Raw genomic sequence first — 24843 nt, forward strand, 5'->3', positions numbered from 1 at the left:
CTGAAGTTGCTTCCCCAATTCACTGTACCCCTATTTGGTTTGAACTGCCCCACCAATCACGACACGAGTCCTTATCTCTAACCATCACCCACAATGCCATACTCAAACAAAACAAACAACGTGACGTTCCTGACACATCTTTCCCCAGGGAAATTCCGAACATTCCAAACCCATGATGTCACACACACACAATGACGTCAATCATCTTATCACACAATGACTTCACGAATCTTTATCTTATCTTGATCTTGTCAGAAGTGCCTACAATAATACTATCCTGGTTTGCTGCTGACCTAGCGAGATAACGTAGGTGCTCTAACATACAGTCTTAAAATAAGTCGCATGACAGCACAACATTGCATAGAAACCAACCAGTATATACTTTATTCCAATGGTACATATCTTTAAATATTTGGGCCCACTTTTGGTGCTCAACACATTTTCTATCCTTGTGGGCATACTAACCCCATCTGTTTCTAATAACGCTGCTCTTTTGTTAGTGACCAATTAAATTGCCCTCAGAGTACAAGAGCTTAATAAATACTTTTCTATGAAGGTAATTTAGCCGGACTCGTACTGACTGGAGAGGATTTTAATGCCGCACACAATCAGCATGTCGGCCATAAAGTAATGTAATTTACAAACTTGATATACTTTACAACTTTAGTTGTTTAATCGTGACCTAAACAGTTACCCAGTTAACTGGATGTGAGCAATGAACTAAAAAACTATACAACTATAATAAAAGAACTGAGAGGGCGTTATCAGTATTTGAAGTTAAATATGGCTATAATCATAATGTTATAATTCGTGATTCTAGAGATTACTTTGTTTCAGAGCATTTATCTTCTGAACGTCGTCAGTTCCTATTGATGTTTTCTGAATATCTTTCAATTGTCTACATATAATTTATGCATTTATCGATGCTTCATGTACAGTTTGTTACTCAAGTACTTCTTTTGCAGTCCGAAACGAGCAGTTCTTCCTTAAACAGTGAATTCATGGAACAACTTGAAACCATTAAAAGAGAGGAGAAGAAATGCAATGAAAAAATATCATCAGCAGCGCCACCTGCCGATGGTAAGTTGCCACTGCATTTTCATCATTAAATGTTTACTTTAAATGCACTTCTTTTCTATGTTCACTGGGCATCTACAGATGCCGTATGGTCACCCCGATGCTCGGTGATGTGCCACACCATGCCTCGCCATGTAGTCCTGTTGTTTGCTTTTCTGGCAGCCTCAACTCTCTGAAGATCAGTCACTCCACACACACGCCATCCATCCATCCATCTTATTGACGGTCTACCCCTGCCTCTTTTTCCAGGAACTTTACCTTCTATTACTGTTCTGAGAAGTTCTCCTTCCATGCTTTCAATGTGTACAAAATATTTTAACTTTCTTCTGTCAATATCCTTAAGGAGCCTTAAAGTTCTACTAATCTTTTCTAACACCCATTCATTTGTATGCCTTTCAGTATATGATATCCTCAACAGCCTTCTGTAACACCACATCTCAAAGCAGATATCCGTTTCTTATCTGACTACTTTAGGTTCCAAGTCTCGCATCCATAAGTCACTGTTGGAAAAACAACTGCATTTAAAATCCTCAACTTTGTTCCCATGGAGATAGATCCATCCTTCCAGATTTTAGACAGGTCTCTGACTGTTGTTTTAGCCATTCCTAACCTTTTTCTGACATCTTCTGAACAGCAATTCTTCACATTAATAATGGATCCCAGGTACTCAAACTTGCTGACTTCCTCAATTCTTTCTCCATTAATGTACACTTGTTTCTCAAGAGCTTCTCTGTTTGTTTTTCAGTTGAGAACCATGATCTTTGTCTTGCTAGAATTGAGTTGAAGTCCTCTGTTATTACTGATCTTGTTAACTTTGTCAAGAATTAGTCCTAGTTCTTCCATGTCATTACAAAGGAGTACTGTATCATCAGCGTACCTCAGATTACTGATCAATCTACCTCCTATCGTAATTCCTGTCCTGAGCTCATCCAATGCTTCACGCATGATGTCCTCTGCACATATACTAAACAAGTGAGGAGAAGGTAAACATCCTTGTCTAACTCCTTTTCCAACTTGAAGCCAGTCAGTCAATCCAACACCTGTTCTTACTGTTTCTTCTTGCTCCTTATACAAGTTGGCTATCAACCTGATAGTGTATTGAGGAAAACCCATTCTTTTCATTACTTCCCACAGTTTCACATGCTCAACACAGTCAAAAGCTTTAGAATAGTCTAAGAAACACATTACCAGAGGGAGTCTGAATTCTTTATATATTTTTCTATGATCTGTCTAAGGCAAAGGATCTGATCTCTGGTGCCCGTACCTTTCCTAAAACCTGCTTGTTCCTCGGGCATCTCTGCCTCAATTTTGTCCTCAATCCTATTTCGCATGATCTTTAATAAAATTTTGCTTGCATGAGATATCAAACTAATAGTGCTATAATTCTTGCATGCCTTCATATCACCTTTCGTGTGTAGTGGTATGAAAACTGACTTCTTCCAGTCTCTAGGCCATGATCCTGTTTCCCATATCCTTGTAATCAATCTATGAAACACTCTTATCCCTCCATCCCCTGTGACCTTAATTAAATCTGCTGGGATTTCATCTGCACCTGGGGCCTTATTTCTGTTGAGCTGCTTAACTGCTCTTTTAACTTCATGCCTAAGTGGAGGAGGGTCCAAATCAAAATTTTCTTGGTGGGAGAACTCCACATTTTCTTTATCCACTCTGCTGTACAGTTCCTCACAGTATTCTTTCCATCTGTTTTTGAATTCCAACTCTTCTGTTAGTAATGATCCATTCCTGTCTTTGATGACATTCAGTTTAGGCTTAAGCTTGTGCTTTAAGTCACGAACTAAATAAAACATCCTTTTATAATTATGACTTCTCATCTGGAACTCTGTTTCTTCACATTTATTAGAATAGAACTTTTCCTTGTTCTGCTTGATGACTCTTCTGATTTCTCTATGCAATTTCTTGTATTCTTCGGTCCCTGTGTCCAACCACCTTCTTCTGATTAGTTCCCATGTTGAATCTGATATCCGTGGGTCTCTTAGTTTTCTTATTGGGCCGAGATACGTCTTCGCTGTATCCTGTATTATCATCTTGTCTCCTTCCCAAAGCATTTCTGGTGAGATTTCCTCATTGGTCTCCAAAAAATCATCCAGCCGAGTTGATGTTTCGTCTGTGAATCCACTAGGAATTACTCTAACATCCAATCTAGTGGAATATGCCTGACCTGGAAGTTTTCGGAGTCTTAGTCTTACTTTGGCTCTTACCAGCTGATGGTCTGTACCACAATCTGCTCCAGGACAAGTATGCACATCAGACATGCTTGTCTTCCACCGCTGGAGAGCCAGGATGTAATCAGTCTGGTGCCTTGACCTATCAATGTTAGATGTCCAAATATAGGTCCGTCGTGGATGTTTCTGGAAGCAGGTATTGGTAATAACTAATCTGTTAGCACGGGCAAATTCCAACAGTCTTTCACCATTGGTGTTACGTTCACCCAGACCAAACATGCCACACTTCAACGTTTAATTATTGTAACTGTTGTGGTATTTACGAGAACAACAATACGGTTCATCATCATTTTTTTTTTAAATATTACTGGTTAGAAATTGAAAACAAAATTAAAATGACTGTTTCTCCTTCCTTCACACACTACGGTCCCTTTTATCAAAGATTCCGCTTATTAGTCATAAATTCCTTTCTGCAGTCACTTCCACTAATTGCACTGTACATTCTTCTTTTTTACTATTATCCTTATGTGGCTTGGGGTAATAAGGAAAGTGCACTGTTTGTCAAGCCTGCATATCTCGTCATCACTTGCAATATCATCACAAATATTCTAGGAGCGGCCTGTTTATCTCTTGTTTTCCAAAAAATAAATTGAGTATACATATATTCAGTGGCTGAAGGCAAAAATTCCATCTTCTCGGTCACTTAGGCTACAGCTCCCAAATCTGCGCTGCTATTTTAATCCACTTTCTGCATTCATCTTTCGTACTATGCACAGGACACCCAGCTCTTCGAGAAATGCATTAACAGATTCCTTCCTTTTTCTCTCTAACCACTCCGTCACGCGTGATAGTGTCGTGTAATAAGTCTCATAAACTCTCTTGTTCTGCGGTCAATTATTTGAGTAATATTTGCCGTTTGCAACACCGGTTTGATGAAATGGCTTAAATGAATATCAAGATAAAGGCTTATTTTCACTATACCCTTTGCATTTTTCTGGTTAATGTTAATATCAGTGTTCCTACATTATTTGCATCAATTTATTCACAATTTCAAGACCAATATTTGTTTTCTGTTAAATCGTGAAAACACCTTGCATTTTTCACTAAATATGTTTTATAAATATAAACGCATTTTCTATTTTTCGCCGTACTGAGTTCAAAGAAGAATTACCTTACACACATCAGAGGGGAAAATGTTGTTTTTATATTAAAATACAATCTTAGCTCCCGTATCTTTTTCTCCTATTATGCCCATATTTACGAGATGGAGGTGCTGAAATGTCCTGATAAATCCATAGAAAAAAAAAAATTATATTAAAGCAACTGATATAACCACAAGAAAGAACATATCAATACAAAATTAATAACGGAAAAAACTCATGTACAAAGATTATTTAATAGTATAATTTTCGCCTGTGTGTCACAAGCATCTTCAGTACATTAAGCTCAAATTAAACAATAACCGACAATTCCAAAAAGCGCCACCTAAGTAGCTGGTGTAAGATAACTAAAAAGGTCAATAAATTTCTTAAAAAAAAAAAAAATGAATAAATAAATAAATAAATAAATACAATAAAAAGTTAGGAAAGATGAGCTGATTTGTAAAGTACTATCTCCCATAAAGGGGACAGACGTAAGCCGTCGGATCTGTTTAAGTTAGGAGAATGAAGTAGAGTTTCACATGTTTCTTTATAAAGGCGTTTCATGAGAAACTGACTTTTGTGAAGAACTCTTCTCTTTCTCCAATGAACTCTGTGTCTGGTGAAGATGGCATGTTCTGCAAATCCAGACTTTTCAGGTTTAAAGTATTCAATATAAGATTGGTGTTCTTCTAGCCGAATAGAGGCAGATCTTCCCGTTTGTCAGAAATAAGATAATCCACAAGAGCACGGAATCTGGTAGACACCTGAATGATTAAGATGTGGAAGCTTGTCCTTAGGAGAAGTGAGAAAGGTGGAGATTTTTCCAAACTGTCGAAAGGCAAGAGTTCTTCACAAAAGTCACTTCCTCATGGAACGCCTTTATAAAGAAACATGTGAAACTCTACTTCATTCTCCTAACTTAAACAGATCCGACGGCTTACGTCTATCTCCTTTATGGGAGATAGTACTTTACAAATCAGCTAATCTTTCTTAACTTTTTATTGTATTGATTTTTTTATTTATTTTTATTTTTATTTTATTATTATTATTTTTTTTATTATTATTTTTAGGAAAGTTATTGACCTTTTTAGTTATCTTACACCAGCTACTTAGGTGGCGCTTTTTGGAATTCTCAGTTATTGTTTAATTTGAGCTTAAAATGTACTGAAGATGCCTGTGACACACAGGCGAAAATTATACTATTAAATAATCTCTATACGTGGGTTTTTCCGTTATTTATTTTGTATCGATATGTCTACTCACGGCATACCTCTTTTAAAACTTAAAGAAAGAACATATCTTAAAACCCTTTAACACCCATATATCATCATATTGTAACAATTTGTTACAATATGTAGGTAATCTGCCATTTCTTTAGGATATATAAGAAATGTCAGACGTGTTGATTTGTTCATAATGATTATTATAACTTTTCAGCACATCCTCGTATATATAACAACTTTTAAATACTTTTTTTCGCTAGTAATCTTTTCTTCTTTGGTACAGCGGATATTACACGTAATTAAATCCTCAGTTTTTCCTCTGCTGGAAACGCTTCATTTCGAGTTGTATTCCTTCAAATGCAGCTTCAAAACAGCACTTCCAAAAGTGATTGTCGTCGTTGTGTAATTCAGGGTATCGGAAACTGTCACTGATATGGAAAATGTCTACTGTGCGATAACTGGAATGCATCAAAAACAACTCCACGTGCCAAGAAATCATTATCTATTACCGCAGCCTGAAGACACAGAATGAAAGAGAATAATAACAGAGGTATTTTGACATATCGCTACATCGACTGACATTGTTACGCCATCCATACAATTGACAGAAGGAAAAATATATTCTCAGGGGAAAAGAATGTTTTGCTTTTTAAGAGTTCTTTGGATATGTGCAGAATGAGAGAGAACTAGACATTTCCATGAGTAGCTCGCTATTGTGTTACAACTACTCCTTCAATAACAAGTGATAGACAACTTGGCAACAGTCTGTCAGCCGTGTCATCTCTCTGATTTCCAGTTCTTGGTGAATTAATTTATCTGTAATCCATGAAGTTTACGTAATTCTGCACTGTTGTTCACCCACTCTTTTGTTGCTATGGATAATTTGGAAAATTATCCATAGCAATAAAATCATAACGATGCCAAGTGCGTTCATTATCATTACCTTATCTCAAGAAATAATTTCTATCTTATCTTTTTAACTCTTCATTTCTGACAACAGCTTTTCCACTAGAGTCAGAATATGATTTTCAAGCATGGCTTGACCTGAGGAACGTCGTTATCTCATTATGGTTTGCCCTAGGGCACAGTTAAAGCACGAATTGCAAAGTATGCAATTCAATATTCATTTGCCTGTTGTGTATTCAGAAACCTGGCTGAAGAGAAAACAACACTATCACCCAACATTCAAACAATATAAGCTTCGTGTTTCCGAATTAAACAATTTGCATCTGTACGCAATTGCGGCCTGGTTGGCTGAGTGATTAGCGTACCCGCTCTCCAAACAACAAGCTGCGGGTTCGCATCCTCCTTGGGCATGGAAGTTTGACTGTTTTTAGTGGGAAATGAATTTCATCGCCCGGTGTTAAAACACCGACCTTCTTATCGGAGGCGGCCTGAAGTTGCTTGAGGTTCCATGTCTGATCTCTAGAGCAAGGTTTCCTGACTATCTAAAAAATAAATTAAATATTCAAACATATATATATTCGATTTGATAAATATAGGAAAAATCTTCAGCGTATCCTTGGTTTGTGTTGTTGCCCTCACCCACCTCTCATGGGGGGAGCAACATAAAAAAAAATGTTTCGTGTATTTTGTAAAACGCAGCAAGCTAGAACTATATAAAATGTTCGTCTGTCGTTTATAGAATATCACACATCATGTTTTAATATTGCCGATTGCAATGAAAATAAGAGAACATGTATATCATTAAAATTTATTGTTTACTAATTGCCTGTGCTCTCTTAGGCCTTTATTGTCCAATTGTGTGGGATGGTGCTTACTGTTGGCCTCATGCCCCCAGTGGATCTGTGCTCCAAGCACCCTGTCCAGCATACATTCACGGCTTCAACACCAAAGGTAAGTGCTCTTATATTTCTTAATATAATATGTAAACCTTGGTTAGCATAATTATATACACTTTTCTAGTGAGATTTGACTGCTCTTTCTTGACGAAAGTGTTCTTAGTAGTATTCAGAAATCGGAACAACAAAGAAAATTACTGCTTTACAGAATAAATTCTAAATATTCCTGTTGGCTTTTCCACTTCGAACTTTAGCACTTCCTTTAAATGGGGAACCTTCATTTCTGCTGCGACTGTAATGCCTAGATATAGCTTCTTGTGGATTTACAACATTCCTGCACATTCTTAGTTCCCTAATGTAGTTTTGTATTTAAAATACAATATGAATGCATTCTCTATATGTAGTTCTTTAGGGCTACTTTTAATGCCCTTCATACTTCCTAAACGGAAACTTTCCAGAATACACGAACTGTTCCAAGACATAAATCTCCATGAGATTTATCTCTTGTAAGATTTTAAAAATATAAAAAGCATTTTAAGAAAACTTTATTTAAAAATATATGCAGGTATTATTATTCTGTCGAATTATCCTTTATGTCGATACACGTTCATTGTCAAAGCTTATGCAGCTATATGATTAGATATTCATTATTACCAAATAAGAGTATTACCAAATTTGGAATTGCATTAATTTAAGTTTTTTTAAAAAAATAAAATAAAATTTTCATTTAATTATTGCAGTATTTCATTTCTCACAGCCTTTGCCTCTAGACGATGCACAAGTGCCGGCACCTGGTGGTTAAATGAAAGTACTAATACAACGTGGACAAATTACACGCAATGTGCTAAACAAGACTTTCAAATATTCGATGACATTGACAGGTACAACAGTTCTCTTCTGGAGGTAAGCATCGATTTTAAAATTGAAACGTCTACACTGTATGTAGAACGCTATCAGGGATTCTGTACGACGGGTTATTCGGTATAATTTCACTGAGATAATCACGTGGAAACGAATACATGCTAATTAGAATTTTGCCAATTCTAATTGGCCAAATTATACAAATAAAAAACGTATGCTCACTTATCTGATTTAAACTCAATTTTGGATGTAATCTGATAAAGCTCTTGACTGTAAACATCAGTTTATTCGATAATTTTTTAACTAAAATGAAGTATTCCAGACACTTTCTCATTAGATGATGTTTAGTTCTTTATTTTTAAAGCAATGAAGTTCGATTTGTGTTTTAACATATATTCATTTAATCAAGTTGTTTTGTATATATTTTGTATTTTATATATATATATGATCCAAGGACGAAAGGTCGCAACAACTTAAGAACTTACAGCACATCAAATCGATGCTGGGTGTGCGAATAATAAGAAGAAATGTGTTTAAAGAGAAAGAAAAATCTGTTAATTCATTTTTTTTTTTTTGAACAGCAGAAGTTATATTCTTTGGGGAAGGCAGAGAGAGATTTTCCAAAGAAGGAGGCAGAGAACTTCGTTTAGCATACATTAAAGTGATTAAAGTGGAACTGCAAACGTAGTGCAGTTCCACTACGTTTGCAGTTCTCTATATGTAGAGAACTGCAAACTTTGCTTGTGGGAGAAAAAGAAACAACAGTTCCGGGTGTTTCCTCCCACTATCGATTTAAAATCTATCCTATCTTGAAAATATTATGTAAAACGTAACATTGGTGGAAAGTAGGGGTTACGTAAATTTTGAAATCGGGTATTATGTCCTACATGTTTTAATGAGTCTTTTATTGGTGCTGTTGTTTCTGCAATCTCCGCAAGGAGGCAATCGGATATAGCTGGTCCAAGACTAATTAGAAAATGGCACCCAGTAAAGAGATGTAAACAAGTGCCGCCATTCGCGATCCCCAACGCAGTATATTATTATCTAAAATAGCTTAGGTTCTAAGGTCGATTTTTTTTAGTTTAAGTTATGTGAAGCGTTTCAAGGAGAAAAAATCCGCTTGTCTTCTCCGTGGCTGAGATCGACTAACTAGGGAACCGGTCGAATAAAGGGTTACTATCAAATATTAATATTATAAAATTTACTTGGTGTATGGCATGATTATTAAGTGCTATAGTAGTATTCTGATAAAGAAGTACTGTATTTTTCGCCTTATAAGACGAACTTTTTTGTACCTAAACATTATCTGAAAAATAGGATGCGTCTTATAAACCGGTAATGCGTGATCGGTTTGAATAGTTGCACGGTTGTTAACGGTCAAGCACTTAAACTGGTAATAAATGCATTATTATATTTAATTTTTTTAATAACCCATGGATGCTGCGATGCACAGACATAGCTATATGACACTGCGTTTAAGCGTAGTGTGATTGAGTTGGCAAAAAAGAATGACACAGGAGCGCAGTTTAGGCCTTCGCTTACAAAGAATGGTACGAACTTGGAGGACACAACAGCAACTAATAGAAGTAAATTCTAAAAAACACAATCTCTGCAGAATACCTAGAAAATGGCCAGAAATTGAAAATAAATTAAAAACTTGGATAATGGATCAAAGAAGACAGGGCTGTTGCAACCCTGCATATCCACAAAAATGATTATTCGAGGGGCAAAATTATTGGCAACAGGAAGGAATGTCATCGATCCTACAGGGTCTGCAACATTCTGCTTTAAATTTATGAAAATAAATAATTTACAGATGTGTGCAAAAACAAAAATATCACGGAAAATAAACGAATAATACATGTATGAAACTTTATTATAAAAAATATTAATATTTACATTAAAAACTGAATACATAATTCGTGCATTTTATACTGCGAAGAATATTTTTTTCCAAAAATTCGATGAAATTTGAAAAATGTGATGCGTCTAATACAACGGTGCGTCTTGTAAGGCGAAATATACGGCACACATGCAGAATTCAGGTGCTTATAAAATCTATTTATATTAATTCTCAAAGTTATTTCATTTAAAATTGTTAAATGAAACTCGTACAAGAAACGGCCAGAAATTCTCGCCTTTTATTCTCTTTTAGCTAATTCTTCGGTACTTCAAAAAAGTTCTCATTTTCGATTTTTTTTAGTCGAAATGTTATTATGTAAGTTTGTTAACTCGAAGATGGGGTTTTATTTTTTTTTTATCATCCATTCCATGCTGCATGAATGTTTCGTTTAAAAATTATGGGAAACCGTGAAAATGGATGTGAAGTTGTTTTGAATGAAAAATTGTGCATCCGTTTTCACTATTTTCCTGAGTAAATGTTTCCGGATTTTTCTTAGTAATTCGACCGTATTTTTTTTTTTTTTTAATTTCATAGCTGATTGCTGTTGTTTTTTTTTCCCTATTGGTATTTTGGTTATTATTCCGACACGAGGAGGGAAAGTCTTCATTCTGTCCATAAATTTTCAAAATGGAGTAATTCCTTTTAACGAAAATTTGATCAAAGTACACTTACTTTTGATATTATTCATAAAAACGTTTTCTAAAAATCAATTCAAATGCTGCTCAAATTCAAAATGCCTGAAATCAGTTTTTACCAGGAATCATTTCAAAATCGCCTCATACTGCGCATGCGGAGTCGGTATGATGTAATTGATTCCATCTTAATGTCATTCGTAGGCCAGACTGGGTTAAATGTCATGTGGAGAAAAATGGAGGAAGAAACTTGCCTCAGTTTCTTTCAGGAATCTATTTATTTATTTCACATTTAGCACGAAGCATTACGTTCACTCATGCATTTTCTAGGAAACATTTCACAGCAAACATTTCCTAGGAAATGTGTTTTACATTATGGAAAATACCAAGAATAGCGATCAGAACTTTGCCACCTTTGCTACGAGTTGCCCGAGTTTGTACTACGTACTTGGACTACGTGCATTAGCTCACGCTAGTAGTCGCCGATACTTTTATAGTTTACTATATTCGGCAAGAAACTCTCTGATTCCAATCTTAGAGTTTCTTATTCGGTTTTAAAACAATGTGGGATTTAATATCCCCTTAATTTAAATAATGTTTATATCGCCGAAATGAAGCCTGTTGGCTCTTTATATTTAAGTAACTTGTTATAAGAGTTTTAAACATCTTAAAATCAAACGTTAATCCCGATTTCAAAATGATTGAACTTTGTCTTTTAATGTTCTTAATAAAACTTTCAAATAATGATCACTTTAAAAAAAAAATAAAAACAATAAGAACTTGTTTTAATTACAACCCATCATCACATTTTATGCATTATTTATGGAAGAATGCAGTTCATCGATCTGATCCTCTGTTGTATGAGAGAATGTTTTGAAAAATGCAATATTAGATACGACAAACCTGAATTAGGTTCTAAAAGGAGAATAATTAATTCATGTTCTAACATGACTAGCTTACTCTTTTCAGAAAATTAATTCAAAGACTATTGGAATTGTTCGGTTACGATTACTTTGGAATATCCAAATGATACGAAAGCTGACTTAAAATCAAGCTAAAGAGTAACATTACTATTATGTGGCTAAACCTAATATTACCAACAGTACTGTAATGAGTACTTCGAATAAAAAAAAAGAAAACGAAATAAATTTTATTTGTTGTTTTCAGCCTCATCTGCCCAACATCAAGTTAATTTCGAGATTTGGATACACCACTTCTTTAGTCACGCTGCTAATCGCCTTCTTTATCTTAGCCGCATTTAGGTAAGTTACTGCTGCTTTTGCAAAATAAAAAAAAAATGTCGTTTACAGAAAAAATGATTACTTCCTTATACCAGCTTTTAAACGTTGAAAACACACGTCTAGAATCTTTTTAAGTGACTGACAAAGTTGATTTCTGCTTAAAGAAATTTTATATTTTGTATGTCAAAGTAAAATATGCTAAGTGTTTGAATTTCTCATTTCCTCTTTTACGGATGAGACATAATTTAATACTTATTTACTTTTATTACGTAAAACTAAGGACATGTATTATCCTCCAGGAAACTGCGATGTCCAAGAAATAACCTGCACTTGCAGCTTTTCCTGTCCTTCATCATGAGGGCCACGATGTTTCTCTTGAAGGATGCTCTGTTTGTGGGCGGAGTCGGAATCAAAACGGAAGTAAGGACAACCGACGGAATGCCAGTGACTGCACTTTCTGAAATTGTAATAGTAAGTTAATAATAAGAATAAAAAAAAAGCTTGAGTATATTTACTTGTTATTTGACCATTGTGGCATAAAGGTGCTAAGTAATATTCAGAGAGAGAGAGAGAGAGAGGAATCAGATGATTTGTTCACTTCAGAAAATATAAATTTCCTGTTTCTTCTGAACTACTTCCACGTAAGCACATGAATTAATCAAATGACGGCATGATTTTTTATGCTCTTTGTGCACTAGTATTTAAAATACTAACCATTATATAAATGAAAAAAGAGCACTCGTGCCTGCACCCAAACTCTTCTCACTTAGAGTTGAACCACAAGATAAAAGAATCAATTCAACCCAATGAAGTGACTTCATGGGCTGTAATTGCCTAAATGCAGGCCTGCTCTCTGAATTATAGAATTGCATCACAGGCCGAGTGAAGTCTATAATTTCTGATATATATCACGTATATTTGTATCTTCTTAAAATATTTAAATATAAATTAGGTGATATCGGAATATGTATAAATACTTAATGTATTCGAAGCTGTGAGTGATAAAATGTGATTCGGTATAAATCCATTGCATAGCGAAGTGTGATCCTATCACTTTTGTATGATGTTTTAATATGTAAGAAACTTATCATTCAAAACAATAACATTTTTCAATAGAGAATAGTTTTGTGATTTTTCGTTTCCTTTTTCATTAAAAATGCATTCGAGTATGCAATCACAACCCTGGTAGGATTTCTCAGAGTAGGTGATTTTGCTGTAGCCTGGATCTTTGTGAATATGTTTGGGTGGAAGACGTCAACGACCACAACACTCAGTGGAATGCAAAATTGTTAAGCGCGTATAAATAGAGAAACAGAAGGCTACGTCGCACTTTAGAAATAAATGGGATTTATAGTTGTGTTTTAAAACTAATAATGACTCTTTATCATACTTGTTTACAAAAATATTTCTCGATAACAAAATAGGAAAGAAAAAAAGAAGGTGCAAACAAAAGTGATTACTGCACTGAAGGGAAACTTGACTCATTTCTGTGACATTCGCAAGTGTCATCATAATCGTTTCTTATTTATGTGGACTGTTGGCGATAAAGAATGGCCAGAAACCTAATAAAATTTTGTAGAGCATCGTGGTCACGTATTAAATCAACAATTACAGAGATCAATATAGCCTCCATTAATTTCGCCATGCGTTAAAATCAGGGGCGGCTCGTGCATAGGCACTGCGGAACTGCAGCACCCGATTTTTCTCGATATATAAATATATTTATTAAATAAATATGTGAAGAGCCAAAGGCTTCAATTCGGCGACCTAAAATTATTTAAATTAAGGAATATTGCATCCCATATTGTTTCACAGCCAAAAAAGAAACTCAAAGAATTTCATGCCGAATATAGAAACTGTATAAAGTTCGGCGAGTCCAAGCGTACGCAAATATACCTGGATAGCGCAACAAATAACCCATTTGGTAGTGCAACACTGAGGCAACTCATAGTAAGGGTGGAGGAAGCTCCGATGACTATTCTTGGTATTTACCCATAATGTGAAACTCAGCTCCTAGGAGCTGTATTACTGTTCTACATTATGAAAGAAGGTCACTAGAGATCTCAATAAAGGTTGAAACCGGTCAGGGTAGTGACCTTCTCTCATAATGTAGAACAGTAATACAGCTCCTAGGAGCTGGGTTTCACATTATGGGTAAATACCAAGAATAGTGATCGGAGCTTGCTCCACCTATGCGTTGCCTCAGTGTTGCACTATCAAATGGGTCAGGTGTTGCGCTATCCAGGTATTTGATTACGCTTGGACTCTCCGAACTTTATATAGTTTCTATATTCGGCATGAAACTCTTTGAGTTACTTTTTCGGCTGTGAAACAATATGGGATGTAATATCTCTTAATTTAAATATATTTATTAATTTATTTATATTTGTTTGTAATATTTAATTTTATCATCAACAATTCTATACAATTCTCTTATTTTGTATAAAAAATAATAAAAATCAATCGTATAGCACTTAGGAGGGCGAAGGACGCTAGCAGCACTGTGTTTACCACAGTGTCATATTACTACGCGCTCAAGCGTACGCACGTCATAGTGAGATACGAGCTATTAGCGTAATGCGGCACTTGCCGTCGCGCAGTTCCACTGTTGTTTATATGCAGTTTGCACCAGTAGTAGTGTTCGTAGTGCTTATCGTGTTTACTCTGTCTCTTTAAATATTTGGACATCACAATTAAAGGATTTAATTGTAATGTCCAAAAATTGTAAATCCATTCCTTTAATTACAATTAAAGGAATGGATTATTTTATTTTAAGTGATTTTGAATTATACTGAACTGTATAATGTTATCCATAATAACAATATTTTTTCATGAAATGAAACAAGAATATATTTTATTTTTAAGTAATTTTGAATTATATCAAACTGTATAATTTTATCGATAATAAACAATATATTTTCTTTAATTTTTTTTTTTTAATTTTTACCATAATTTTGATATTTTATCCAAACACGTATACACTGTACTTACAGTGTGTATGTATATTTCGAAAGTTGCAGAACCCCCACGATTTCAAGCCACGAGCCGCCACTGGTTAAAATAATCCTTGCCTATTTCTACCTAGATGGCGACTTTTACTGCCTGCTTGATGACGCACTGTGATTTACGACGAGGTATGGAGTCGCCAAAACAAAAACGTTGCACATCCATCTTGAGTGCCCCGAGGAATCGATGCGTTAAAGTGGCATCTATCACCTCTACAGAAGTGAAGTAATCTGATTTATTTTTAAGGAAAAAAAAAAGAAATCATTTTTGGGCATGTGGGCATTAACGACTTTCTCCTCCCTAAAGGACAGCAAGTAAATAGATTTGATCGCTAGAATATGTTTTGGATGTCACGAGCATTGCTGAATCAGTGAGTAAAATGCTCACTACCATAAATTCTCTGAATTATTGCTTTGTAGTAAGTCCAAAGTTTTAATAGCTGCAATATTTCTTGTAAAACTACCACTTAGAAATGGCGTTTTATGTCTTAGGTCTTTCTTTTTAGAACGTGGAGTGCAAAGTGTTTACAAGCTTCTGGCATTATTTCTTATTGGCCAATTACTGCTGGATCTTAATGGAGGGTCTGTACTTACACAATCTGGTCTTCCTGTCCATGTTCACGGACACCAGCAGAATACTGCGATACGTTATACTGGGTTGGGGTAAGTAAATGCTTGCTGAGTGTGTTTCAAGGTTGGATTTTTGAGACCTTAAAGAACTTTTTGTATTGGCTGCGATGCTTCCTCTTTACTCGCATTCTATTTTTCAGGGGTTCCCGTGATTTTTATCGTCCCGTGGTGTGCAGTCAGAGCTACGCTGGAAGATACCTTGTAAGTCTGTGTAATTTTTTTTAATATTTTTCCTTAGACTACATAGAAATGCCCCCCCCCCCCAATAATTCATTAAACACAACGGGAATTCATTAGCATTCATATCATTCTTTGATTTCACAGCTGACTTTACAGCAGTTTTCTAGCATATGCACGTTACTGTATATGTACTGTACATATAATTGTTTCACTTAATGTCGCCATTAAAATGATCCGATTAAAAGCAGCTTTCCGACAACTATAGAAATGCTGAACACCAGATTTCCAAATGCTATCCATCCAGCGAGAAATTATTTCTTTTATCATTTTTGGAACATTTCCGACAATTTTGTCTCTGAAAATGATCCAATGTAAAGAAAAATACTGATGTCTTAGCATTTTTCTTTTCCTTTGTTTCTTTAATGTTTTCGACAACGATATTTCAATCTGTCCACCCAAAGGTAGATGTGATTATGTATACAGTTTGGACGCAGGACAAACAGATAAACGAGCATTTATACGTTTTACGCATTAAATAGATTATTAAGGGCATATGCTGTAGGTTCAAACCTTTCTATGGTCTCATATCAAAAAATATAAAAATTTCATTTATGAGAGATTGAACAGCTGCCATTTATTATGTATCAATTTATGAACGGGAGATCGTTATGAACTATTGAAGAAATAGTTGAAAAAAGACTCGTTACCAATTTATTCTTTTCTTTGTTATATCTACATCTCTTGCAATTGCTACTTTGGGAAACTAGAGCATTAGTTTGTTTAATTATTTGAAAAGGTACGCCCATTTACGGTGTGAACACAAGGCGATGTGAGTATTTTCACAGCGAACTGCGGGACAGTTCCATAAACATAAAAAAAAAAAAAAAGCAATAAATAAAAAACAAACTTTTAATGCCGCTTCTTAAAATGCAGCTTAACAACACGTAGAGTAAATTACCAGAGTAAACGATATTTTCGTTCATTTATAAGCAACTCCGGCCAGAAAGTGCAGTTCATGGCTGCTTAGGATACACAGGAGAAAAGCAGTGGAGAAAAAATAATTACATGAAATTAGCGGCTTCTCGAAATTTGTGAAAAAGTCGACGAGCTCTCGTTGGTGGATTAAACAAATCCTCCTCCCATTAAAGCAGTTAAGAGAAGTTAAGTATTAAAGAAGTTTTATAGTTCATCAACAGCTGATGAGCTATAAAATACCGATAAATTTGTGTTTTTCCACATAATTTTTATTTTCATGAATCCATTTTCTGCTATCCTTGAATGTAGTGATGAGAATATGAAACCTTGTCGATTTCTTACGATATTACTTTCCGGCAGATGTTGGACGACCAATGTGAACCAAGGATATTTTTGGATCATCCGTGGGCCAATCACAGCGTCCATTGTGGTAAGTGAAAGATAACTGATTCAATTTTATTAAATTAAGAAGTGACCAACATTTATTCGCTCGCGAATCGTGTTTACACAGAAATACATATTAAGTAAAAATATATATATAATAAAATACAAACGCTCAATATATATAAGATATGTAAGTATTGAGCTTTTAAGATTCTGTTGGTCAATTACCAGCAAAATTCATGCGTACTTTTCGGATATTAATCCCCCTCCCCAAAATCTCTCCATAGAATCAATAACGTACAGTTTTAAAAGGACCTGAATTTTCTGGCTGTCGTTTGATTTAGAGCCTCTACATTGCAAGTGCAGATTTTTTTTGAGTTGTGTATATTCAGAGATCGTTCTTTCAGGTTCACTTCATTAATATGTGAAAAACGAACAAAAACACGACTTTTTTTGAAGGTGATTTGAATCAGCTGCGTGAATTGATAAATGCAGATAATTTTTTAAATGTTATTTGTCAAATTTATTTTATTTTTGTCAACGACGTGTATCCGTCTTTACTATTTTATTCTCAAATTACAAGACGGGCATTATAAGTATTATGTTTAGTAACTATTACAGTATACACTTGGTGTATCTGCTTTTTAGCACACAGAAGTATTCATTTCTTTTTCGTGTGAAAATATCTCTACTAAATTTGTTCATATTTTATATTCGCTAGGTAAACTTCATCTTCTTCGTCAACATCACTCGAGTGTTGTTCCTCAAGATGTTTGCATCCAACACATTACAGACAAGGCGGTATCGATACAGGTGAGAAGGAGAAATCGCATATGATTTCATCTATTGGATTATTCTATCACAGTAACGTGTTTTAAATATTGTTACCCATACATTTGAACAAGAGAATAGTTTTGAATATTAGATTAGATATATTTATAAAAACTGGATTGTTATTTTATCTTTAACTGAAGCGTCCTTGATTTATTATTTATAACCAAACTTTCACCTCATTTCAGAAAGTGGTTCAAGTCTACTCTGATCCTGGTTCCTTTGTTTGGAGTTCACTATGCTGTCCTTTTAGCGATGTCTCTAGCTTCGGGCGATAATGCTATGGTGGAAGTCGTTTGGTTGTACATTGATCAGCTCTTCTCCTCCTTTCAGGTGAGACTAATATTCTGTATTGCACTTCTATAGAAGGCTGCATATGATTAACTAGTGGAATAATTTGATGATTATTAGTTGGAAGATTGAAATCGCAACCAAATCACTAGTGACACTGAAAGTATTATTAATAAAGTTTGGTTTTAATTGCACTGCTAAATCAATCTTGTTTAAGTTAGCGGTATTATTAGGGAATCTTTTCCCTTTTTGCTTACTGAGGCGTGCTGAACTTCGGTCATTGTATGAACTTTTTATATATTTATCACTTATCCATATCTATATGTCCCTGTATACTTGGAATAGAAGTATAATGCTTCAACAGCGAAACTATGTATATATTTTCCTAGATGGCATCATGGGTATTTAATTTGGCTCCTAGGTGGCGTGCGCGGGTGTGAATTAATCCTCCATTTAATCCTTTGTTATGAATCATAAATTCGGTATTATAATACTCAATTTATGATTGTTTTTAATATAAATTACACTCAAGATTGTGAACCTGGTGTGTACTATTAATGCTTTGGTTAGATAATCGGAAACTAAAGACCCAAAAACGGAACTTTTTCGAGATACTTAAAACTTCCAGGATGGCAGTTTCGCACTAGGCTGATGAAATTCATCTGCCATCATGGTGATCCTCAAAATATCAGATGGAAAGAGAATTTGTTATGAGAATTTTTATGTTATGAGAATTTTATCTTACATACCCCATGCCTCATATGTTCTGGTACTCGGGATTCTAGTAAGCAATATTTATCTTCGGATCTCTGAAAAAATCGTGTACTTGCATTGAATTGAAGGATGAAGTATGTAGAATCGCTTTCTGAACAGTAAAAAAGGACGTGGCAGTTTTCCATCTCCAATTTATTTGACCGAATACTTCATTTTGCAGTTAACCAAGTTTATCTTCATTGCACTATCTGATAATATTCATAAAATAACATGTGGATATCAAAGAAGCTATACATTTTAATCGATTCAACATTACTCCATAGGAATTAATATTAAAAATAGACTAGTATATTTGACTTTTTTTTCTTTCAGGGATGTTTCGTGGCCCTTCTTTATTGTTTCTTCAATGGCGAGGTAAGTGAAAGTGTACTTTTTGTGTTTAAGTAGTGATGCGCAAAAAAGTGTTTAATAAAAAGTAAGTTACAGCAAATTAAAATTGATTACATTCTAAATTATTTTAGAATCTTTATAAATCTCGTCGACATTTTATGTTGAACCCCAGTGAGTTTTTTGTGTGATTTTCTGAAAATATTGCGATGTAATTCATTTGTTTCTAATTCTAAAAAATCAAGTATTCCAAATAAATTAACCTGGACCATTTTTGATATAATTTAGCCTGTGTGCTTATCATAATGGAGAAGCACATTTCTGAACCTTGGAAGTAGGAAATAGTCTTAATTTTACACTGATATAAATTCGAAAATATCTTTCGAAAAAAGAAAAAAAAAAAAAACTCATGAGAGAATATTTTTTCTGATGCAGTTTTGCTGGAAGTGAAGTCTTGGCAAAACGAGCTGAAAGAAGGATGTAATATAATAATAATAATAACACGTTTTGATGTAATACTACATCCGCTTGCTTCATGGTATTAGTTATGTTCTAAACAAGTTAAGGGAAATGGGGCTCGGGAAAAGCAAACACTCGTGGGGTTCTTATGTGCATATATGTAGAATGTTCCTTTGTGGAAGAGAAGAATTTTCTTAGTGAAAAACCTCAGATTACAAGAAAGGAATTCCATCCTAATAATGTTCATTAGTAGGAAAAGTAGGAATGTTAAAAGTATTCAATATTTTTTCACTACGAAAGGTTTCAGAATATGATTTCAGCAATGTTTGCACAATAAAAAATGTTTGATAGCAAATTAAAAGTACTTTGCATGAAAAAATACTCGCATTTTTCTTACTTCCGAGTTTCAGTTTTATAGGATCTGTGAGATCTTCAGAAATGTTATTTAATCAGCATACAAAGCCCACACTTTGGAGGGGAAAAAATTAGTTTAGAATGTTTGTGCTTTTCGGATTTATCACGACGGTAACAACGTAAATGAATTAAATATAAAATGGAATATATATATGTTAAAGATACCAAGCTATTTTAAATTTTATTATTACTAAAATCTTGGTATTTCTAGCCTGGCTCCCACTGATGAGACCTCAATAAAGGTCGAAACCGGTATGGGTAGTGGCCCCTTGCCTTTAATGCAAAGCATCATACATCTCCTTCATGAGATGTGCTTTGCATTAAGGGTAAATATTAAGATTAGTGATCAGAGCTTATTCCATTTTTACCATGAGTTGCCTTGATCTTGCACTACGTGCAGGATCAGCTAGACTTGCAACACTTGCAGGCGCAAATTTGGCTTGTTTGTCTGTTTGCTTACTTGGGAAATGGAGTAAAACCAGGTTTAAAATAGCTTGGTATCTTTAACATTTATTATACCCAAGGTAAAATATTTTCTACATACATATATATATATATATATATATATATATATATATATATAACTAATCCATTTTGCACAAATAACTGCAAAGCAGTGCGAATTCTTATTTCAAGATGATGTTGGACAAACGATTTTCAGTATGCTTATTTTTTATTCCGTTAAAAAAATTAATTTTAAATTATTTTCAGTTATTTTGTAACTGTTAAAAACTGATCATCAATATTGCCTTTCAGGTTCAAAGTGAACTCCGCAAAGTACTCCAGAGGTGGAATTTGAAACCTGACCTAGCCCTTCGTTCTGACAATTCTTTTCTAACACAGTCTTTGACCTACTTAAGTAAAGGGAGAAGTTCAGTTCAGTCTCTTCACTCAGCCTCTGGTAAGAATTTCAGCTTGCTAATAAATATTCCTAAGCTATTGCTTAGTTCACTCAAAAGATTCCCTTCCAGCTGTAAACATTTCGCTCTTTTTTTTCGAATGTTAAGCTCATTATTTTAGTTATACCTTGTCTTTCAGTAGGTTAAATTTTACATTTTAACTTTATCTGACTGTTAAAACACACAGCCATTTTTTAAACACTAGCCATGACTAAAAATGCAAATAAGATCTGTTAAATGCAGCATTGGTAAGTCAGGAAATTAACGTGCAATTCAGTACATGAGTGCAATATATAGTGTATAATTTAATCAAAAGTTTTCATTTGTTTTAATAACGATCCCACATTTGAAATGTCACAATATCCATACTGCGTCATTGCCACGTGCGGTGATTGGTTAAGAAAAAAATAAGTAATCTCTTGGTGTTTTTTAAAAAGTTGGATTTTACTCATTAGAGAAAACAATATAGGGAGACCCACCAAACAATAGGTGAATGGAAGGAAGGAGAGAGACAATATGAAGTTTGTTCGAGGTTTAACTGTGTGGGATGTTGACCAGTGGCTGCTCTAGTTCTCACATGATTATAAGAAAGTGTTGAAATTGTAACTGCCAGTTCAGTGGAAGAATGTCCATGATACTACCTGTGAAAAGGCATAATATAGAAAGAGTGCTTTAGGAAAGCGATTGCAGGGAGTCTGTGTGTGTGTGTGTGAGAGAGAGAGGGAGAGAGAGAGAGAGAGAGAGAGAGAGAGATTTCCAATTAAGCAGATCACCCTCTTTTCTATGATTATCAATAACTCTTTGAGAAGTTTTGGGTGCACCGCCTCAAACGTCAGAACAATATTCCAACATTGGTCTTTTAAGTGTTAGAAGTTGAGCAGAGGAGAATTAGGACTAAGAACGAAAAATAAGTTTTTAGAGATTGAAAGGCTATGGATATGATATGTTTCTGCAAGGAAAATCTGGATGTGATAGTCCACCCAACAAGGAAAACTGACCTTGAATGGATATGAACATTTATCATATAAAAGTATGGGGAGTGAAGTAGTAACTTTCTTGCTAGTAATAATACAAGATTGAGTTTCAATAGCGTTAGTTTACTAAGTTGTCTTCACTTCACTTGAAAATGGTGAAGGAACTAGAAAAAAAAAAATATTAACTCAACTTCATTGTAAACCTAGAAAGATAAAATGTATGCTTTTGGTATTGTTTTTCAATTGCTTGTTATCGCTTACATCTCCAAGAGTCTCGGCTCACTTTAGCAATTTTGAAGATCCAAAACTTCAGTGCAATTCTATGACGGACACGACAAAAGTGACACACACTAGAAATGGATCATTGCAGCACTCTTAATGTTGTGTTGCTGTCATCGATACACATGCTTTATAATGTGATCTGAGAAGAGTGCCGTCTCTCAAAGAATCTGCAGAGATTCTTTGACTTCAACATCGTTCGAGAATCATACCTAAGCATTTTGCAAGAACAAAAAAAAAAAAGGTAAAAGTCATTTTTAAAAATGATGGGAAGGTATCCAGTGATAAAGAAAATTTTCAAGTTCATTTCTCGAAAGACATGTTTTTCATGTTGTTCTTCTGAAACAAAATACCTGACCTTAATTAACTCTTTTCATTCTTTCCTTCTAATCGCGAACACTTCTTGACTTTCACTGTATAGGGCTCATACTGCATTCTTAAATGGATAGTCTGACAACATCTCACCACACAAACCTGACGGCATAATGTTTCCTAATGAAGAGTACAGTTGGGTTACCTTTGATCGTTCCAGGTACAGTGAACACTAGAATCTGGACACCAGATTCTAGTGTTACATGCTAAACTGATTAATTTTAGTGTTACATGCTAAATTGCTTAGCAAGAATCAGCCCTTTAAACGCAAGCTTGGACATAGTCTTATTCTTATACTCATATTGTCTTGATTTTTTTAATCTCTCATAGATGTGTATTTTTTAAAATTATTACATAATTCAAATCAATACAGGGATGTCACTGGCCTACTTTTCTGTTCCAGATAAAAAAGATGTGTGTAGTACTAGTCCCTCTCCTAATATTCCCGGATGTGATAGCAAACGTGAAAGTGGATCAACAACAGGGCCGCCTTCTCGCAGCTCGCTCACATCTCCCAGAGTCTCGGCTCAGTTCACCAATTTTGAAGATCGGAAACTTCAGTGCAATTCTGTGACTCGCACAACAGAAGTGGCGCTAGAGATGGATCGTTGCCCTCCTAATGGCAATCTACTGCCATATAATTCGAAGGCCGTAGAAAATGGATGGATCGATGAAAACAGTACCCCAAATAATCAAGAACACGAAAATCTTCTCAACTCCTCTTCCTACTTACAGATACAGGAAAATGAAAAAGAAAGTTGCCTTTGAATAATGAATTAAAAAAGAGCGCATAGTTATCTGAAATATCCTCTATGTTGCGAATCTTACAGGTATAACAGGTATATTGTAGGCCATTTCTCTGGCCACATTAATACTTAAATAAGGACCAGTACTTTAAAAGGTTCATCGACATGACCAGAGCGATGCATTCATATCGTACGCACACATGTATGTGGTATATACATGCATAATGTGTATATGTATGTATGTAGATAATATTTGGATGAATGACTCACCTGTGATTATTTTGCCCGTTATGAATTGAATCCAGTAACGAGCTTAGTGGTTGGAATGGTGTTCATCAGCATGTTGTCTGTGATATGATTATATCATGCCATTAGTCAGTATTACTGTAAATAATGTTGTATGGCATCCCGTAGAGTATTTATTTTGAATTTAGTAACCTATTCTTGAGTGCTTTCTATTTCTTTATCACCTAATAGATAATCATAGCAGTAGTATTTTAAATGATGTCAAAATAGATTGCGAATAAGGAACAGGAAAAACACTTCCGCTAATGTAATATGTCTTTAAAACTCAGGTGTTCAAGAAACAGAAAGGTATGCAATTTTGCTAAAATGAATTAGGATTTCTACATTTACTTTCTACCATGATTTATTGCGAAAGACCTTAAATTTTCCATTGGAATAATTTTTCATTAATTCTTAATAATTGTTCGTTAAAGGAATTCCTTGCATTTTACTAGAAAAATGGCGATCCCACTAAGCGCGTGTATTTTAAGACACAAGCTTAACCCAAACACCAATCAGTGTAAAATTTAAGCACATTGTTAATGAGTTCATCATGGGATGGCTCATTAAAAACGTGCTTAAGGTGTTCATTCTTGTTTTTATCAAACTTTTTTATAGCGTCTTCATAAGATTCAATGTTCAAAATTAATTCTGAACATTTCTAGGTCTCGCTTGGTTATACAGAAACTCTTAACACTAAGTTAATAATCAAGTTTCTGACTCACGCGAGGCATAGAAACCGATATTTTTCCTAAATGAGAATAAATCTAGTTTTGAATAGTGAAACAAGTGAAAAAATCTTAACCAACATTAAGTTCCGTTATTTGGTGTCCAAAACCTAGGACGAACACTATTTTTGAAGAATACCACCTCAGATTCAGATGAATCAGCTTGAGGATTTGCATAACTGACGATTTCGAGTAGAAAGTGGGTACACATTCAAATTTTCGAATT

General features: G+C 34.7%; 1 protein-coding gene across 1 annotated transcript; it reads left to right on the forward strand.

The window, feature by feature from the left end:
- The first annotated feature begins 923 nt into the window (after positions 1-923).
- Positions 924-23626, forward strand: LOC150107070 (secretin receptor-like). The gene is made up of 13 exons (XM_090391603.1): positions 924-1080; positions 7372-7482; positions 8185-8330; positions 11991-12085; positions 12364-12484; positions 15576-15732; positions 15840-15900; positions 17215-17284; positions 17960-18051; positions 18258-18402; positions 19447-19488; positions 21091-21235; positions 23232-23626. The coding sequence occupies exons 1-13, from the start codon at positions 924-926 to the stop codon at positions 23624-23626; spliced, it is 1737 nt and encodes a 578-aa protein (XP_090247729.1).
- The last annotated feature ends 1217 nt before the right edge of the window (positions 23627-24843 follow it).

This window comes from Typopeltis vanoorti, chromosome 4, assembly GCF_054136105.1.
Source record: "Typopeltis vanoorti isolate ZY-2024b chromosome 4, IOZ_Tvanoo_1.0, whole genome shotgun sequence".
In the NCBI taxonomy this organism is placed as follows: Eukaryota; Metazoa; Arthropoda; class Arachnida; order Uropygi; family Thelyphonidae; genus Typopeltis; species Typopeltis vanoorti.

Coding starts and splice junctions, on each gene's coding strand:
- LOC150107070 (XM_090391603.1), top strand. CDS start 924: ATGCTTCATGTACAGTTTGTTACTCAAGTACTTCTTTTGCAGTCCGAA. Junction 1,081..7,371: donor AGCAGCGCCACCTGCCGATG/GTAAGTTGCCAC, acceptor GTGCTCTCTTAG/GCCTTTATTGTCCAATTGTG. Junction 15,901..17,214: donor GCTACGCTGGAAGATACCTT/GTAAGTCTGTGT, acceptor ACTTTCCGGCAG/ATGTTGGACGACCAATGTGA.